This window comes from Leucoraja erinacea, unplaced genomic scaffold (assembly GCF_028641065.1).
Source record: "Leucoraja erinacea ecotype New England unplaced genomic scaffold, Leri_hhj_1 Leri_306S, whole genome shotgun sequence".
In the NCBI taxonomy this organism is placed as follows: Eukaryota; Metazoa; Chordata; class Chondrichthyes; order Rajiformes; family Rajidae; genus Leucoraja; species Leucoraja erinaceus.
Genome location: NW_026576207.1, coordinates 46,572 through 50,434, shown reverse-complemented (window position 1 = coordinate 50,434; position 3,863 = coordinate 46,572). Strand labels below are relative to the sequence as shown.

Here is a 3,863-nt window from a genome sequence, read left to right as displayed (position 1 = left end):
AGGGGGTGAGGAGGAGGAGAGAGAGGGGGGGAGAGAGAGAGAGAGAGGGAGGGGGAGGGGGGGAGAGAGAGGAGAGGAGAGAGAGGGGAGAGGGGAGAGATGAGAGGGGAGGGGAGGAGACAGAGGGGGGAGGATAGAGGGAGAGAGAGGGGGGGAGGAGGGAGGGAGAGAGAGAGGAGAGGGGAGGAGAGGAGAGGGGAGGGGAGGGGAGAGGAGGAGAGGAGAGAGGAGGGGAGAGGAGAGAGAGAGGGAGAGAGGGGAGAGGAGGAGAGGAGAGGGAGGAGGAGGAGGAGAGAGAGGGGAGGGGGAGAGGAGGAGGAGAGAGAGGAGGGAGAGGAGGGAGGAGAGGAGAGGAGAGGAGAGGAGGGAGAGGAGGAGGGAGGAGAGAGAGAGGAGGAAGAGGGGAGAGGAGAGGAGGGAAGGGGAGGAGGGGAGGAGGGGAGAGGGGAGAGGGGGAGAGGGGGGAGAGAAGAGAGAGAGAGAGAGGGAGAGAGGGGAGAGAGGGAGGAGAGAGAGGAGGGGGGAGGGAGAGAGAGAGGGGGAGAGAGGAGAGGGGAGAGGAGGGGGAGGGGAGAGAGGAGAGGAGAGGGGGGGAGAGAGAGAGGGGGGGGAGGGAGGGAGGGTGATGAGGATGAGAGGGGAGAGGATTGGCAAGATGGAGAGAGGGGAGGGAAAGAGAGGGGAGAGGGGAGAATCAGAGAGGGAGCAGGATGGAGTAAGATCGAGAGAGCGACAGGATAGGAAGAGTGAGCAGTGAGCGAAGCGAGGGAATAGGATAGGAGTTTCAGAGGAGAGCCCCAGATTCCTGGTGGAGAGGAGATCTGCCAAGATGGAGAGGGGGAAGAGGGATCAGGGAGAGGGGGGGGAAGACAAACAGATCGCCAACAATTGGGGGCAGCTTTCCCAGTCAGTGTTGGGGAGAATGGACACGGCATCGGAGAGAGAATTGGAGAACATAATCAACGAGGCCATCTGCTCGATCTGCCTGGATTTTTACAGGGAGCCGGTGATGGTAGACTGCGGCCACAACTTCTGCAAGAACTGTATCCTGGACTATTGGGAGAAGCAGAGCGGCAACATCTCCTGCCCCAAGTGCCGGGAGGAGTTCCCCCAGCGCAACATCAGGCTGAACAGGTTCGCGGCCAACATGGTGGAGAGCGTCCGCAAGCTGAGCCAGAAGCCCAAGGAGCCCGGAGGGGACCCGCGCTGCCCGCTCCACGACGAGAAGCTCAAGCTCTTCTGCGAGACGGACAAGACGGCCATCTGCGTGGTGTGCGCCGTGTCCCAGGAGCACAAGGACCACAAGATCAGCCCGCTCAAGGATGTGGCCGAGATGTATCGGGCGAGTAGACTGGGGCCCGGGGGGTTTACATCTGCCTTACTGGGTGGGTGGGGGGATAGCAGGGGAGACCATTCGGCCCTTCCAGCAACGTCCCAGAATCGGGGGGATAGCAGGGGTGACCGTTCGGCCCTTCCAGCAACGTCCCAGAATTGGTGGGATAGTAGGAGAGACCGTTCGGGCATTCCAGGAACATCCCAGAATTGGTGGGATAGTAGGGGAGACCGTTCGGCCCTTCTGGGAACGTCCCAGAATTGGTGGGATAGTAGGAGAGACCGTTCGGGCATTCCGGGAAAGTCCCAGAATCAGTGGGATAGTAGGAGAGACCGTTCGGCCCTTCTGGGAACGTCCCAGAATTGGGGGGGTAGTAGGAGAGACCGTTCGGGCATTCCGGCAATGTCCCAGAATTGGTGGGATAGTAGGAGAGACCGTTCGGGCATTCCGGGAACGTCCCAGAATCGGGGGGATAGTAGGAGAGACCATTCGGGCATTCCGGGAAAGTCCCAGAATCGGGGGATAGCAGGGGAGACCATTCGGCCCTTCTGGGAACGTCCCAGAATTGGGGGGGTAGTAGGAGAGACCGTTCGGGCATTCCGGCAATGTCCCAGAATTGGTGGGATAGTAGGAGAGACCGTTCGGGCATTCCGGGAACGTCCCCAGCATTGGGGGGTAGTAGAGAGTAGGAGGACCATTCGGCCCTTCCCGGAACGTCCCAGAATTGGTGGGATAGTAGGGGAGACCCTTCAGCCCTTCCGGGAACGTCCCAGAATTGGTGGGATAGTAGGAGAGACCGTTAGGCCCATCCGGCAACGTCCCAGCATCGGGGGGATAGTAGGGGAGACCCTTCGGGCATTCCGGCAATGTCCCAGCATCGGGGGATAGTAGGAGAGCCCCTTCGGCCCTTCCAGGAACGTCCCAGAATCGGGGGGACGGGAGGGGGTCGCAGGAGAGACCCTTTGGCCCTTCCGGCAATGTCCCAGAATTGGTGGGATAGTAGGGGAGACCGTTCAGCCCTTCCCGGAACAGTCCCAGAATCGGGGGGATGGCAGTAGAGACCCTTCGGCCCTTCCGGGAACGTCCCAGCATCGGGGGATAGCAGGGGAGACCCTTCGGCCCTTCCGGGAACATCCCAGAATTGGGGGGATAGCAGGGGAGACCGTTCGGCCCTTCCGGGAAATCCCAGAATTGGGGGGATGGGAGGGGATAGCAGGAGATACCCTTCGGCCCTGCTGGGAAAGTCCCTGCATCGGGAGGATAGCAGGAGAGACCCTTTGGCCCTGCTAGAAACGCCCCAGAATTGGTGGGATAGCAGGGGAGACCCTTCGGCCCTTCCGGGAACGTCCCAGAATTTGTGGGTTTGGAGTGGATAGCAGCGAACATTTGGCCCTAGCAGGGATTTCCCAGAACTGGGGGAATAGCAGGAGAGACCCTTCGGCCCTGCTGGGAACGTCCCATTGGTGGGATGGGAGAGGGGGGGGTAGCAGGAGACCCTTCGGCCCTTCCTGTAAAGGCACAGAGGGATGGAGTAACCCAGCGGGTCAGGCAGCATCTCTGCGGGATATGGACAGGTGACTGCAGAAGGGTCAACTTCCCATTGTAAACCACCATGTATCTAGGATATCGGGATGGTGGTGAGATCCCATTTTAATTCTCCACACAGACAGGGGAGACCCTTCGGCCCTTCCGGGAATGTCCCAGCATCGGGAGATAGCAGGAGAGACCCTTCGGCCCTTCCGGGAACGTCCCAGCATCGGGGAGGATGGGAGGGGATAGTAGGAGAGACTCTTCGGTCCTTCCGGCAACGTCCCAGCATCGGGGGATAGCAGGGGAGACCCGTCGGCCCTTCCGGGAACATCCCAGAATTGGGGGGATAGGAGGGGGTAGTAGGAGAGACTCTTCGGCCCTTCCGGCAACGTCCCAGCATCGGGGGATAGCAGGGGAGACGCTTCGGCCCTTCCGGGAACATCCCAGAATTGGGGGGATAGCAGGGGAGACCGTTCGGCCCTTCCAGGAACGTCCCAGCATCGGGGGGATGGGAGGGGATAGTAGGAGATACCCTTCGGCCCTTCTGGGAAAGTCCCAGAATTGGGGGGATGGGAGGGGTTAGTAGGAGAGACCCTAGTAGGAGAGGGCCGAAGGGTCTCTCCTACTATCCCCTCCCATCCCCCCAATTCTGGGACTTTCTCGGAAGGGCCGAACGGTCTCTCCTGCTATCGGGAACACTTTAAGCAGATCCCCCGTTCACAGATGGGAACTGGGTAAAAGCGAGAGATCGTGCAAACTCCACATAGACAGGTGAGGACGGGCTTGAACCCGGGGCACTGGCGCTTTCAGAGGCAGCGGCATTGCTGGCACACCCTGGCCGCGGGTCAACGTTTCACCTGCACCGCGTTGCTTGCGTTCAGGCGGGACACGAGGACTGTGCAGGCCTCCAGGTTAGAAACATAGAAACATAGAAATTAGGTGCAGGAGTAGGCCATTCGGCCCTTCGAGCCTGCACCGCCATTTAATATGATCATGGCTG

General features: G+C 60.4%; 1 protein-coding gene across 1 annotated transcript; it reads left to right on the top strand.

Annotated features, from left to right (window-relative positions):
• The first annotated feature begins 899 nt into the window (after nucleotides 1-899).
• On the top strand, nucleotides 900-3,630 carry LOC129693468 (E3 ubiquitin-protein ligase TRIM41-like). Its single transcript, XM_055630279.1, has 2 exons — nucleotides 900-1,385; nucleotides 3,587-3,630. Exons 1-2 carry the CDS (start codon nucleotides 923-925, stop codon nucleotides 3,628-3,630), a joined length of 507 nt encoding a protein of 168 aa, XP_055486254.1. The 5' UTR covers nucleotides 900-922.
• Nucleotides 3,631-3,863: the final 233 nt, after the last annotated feature.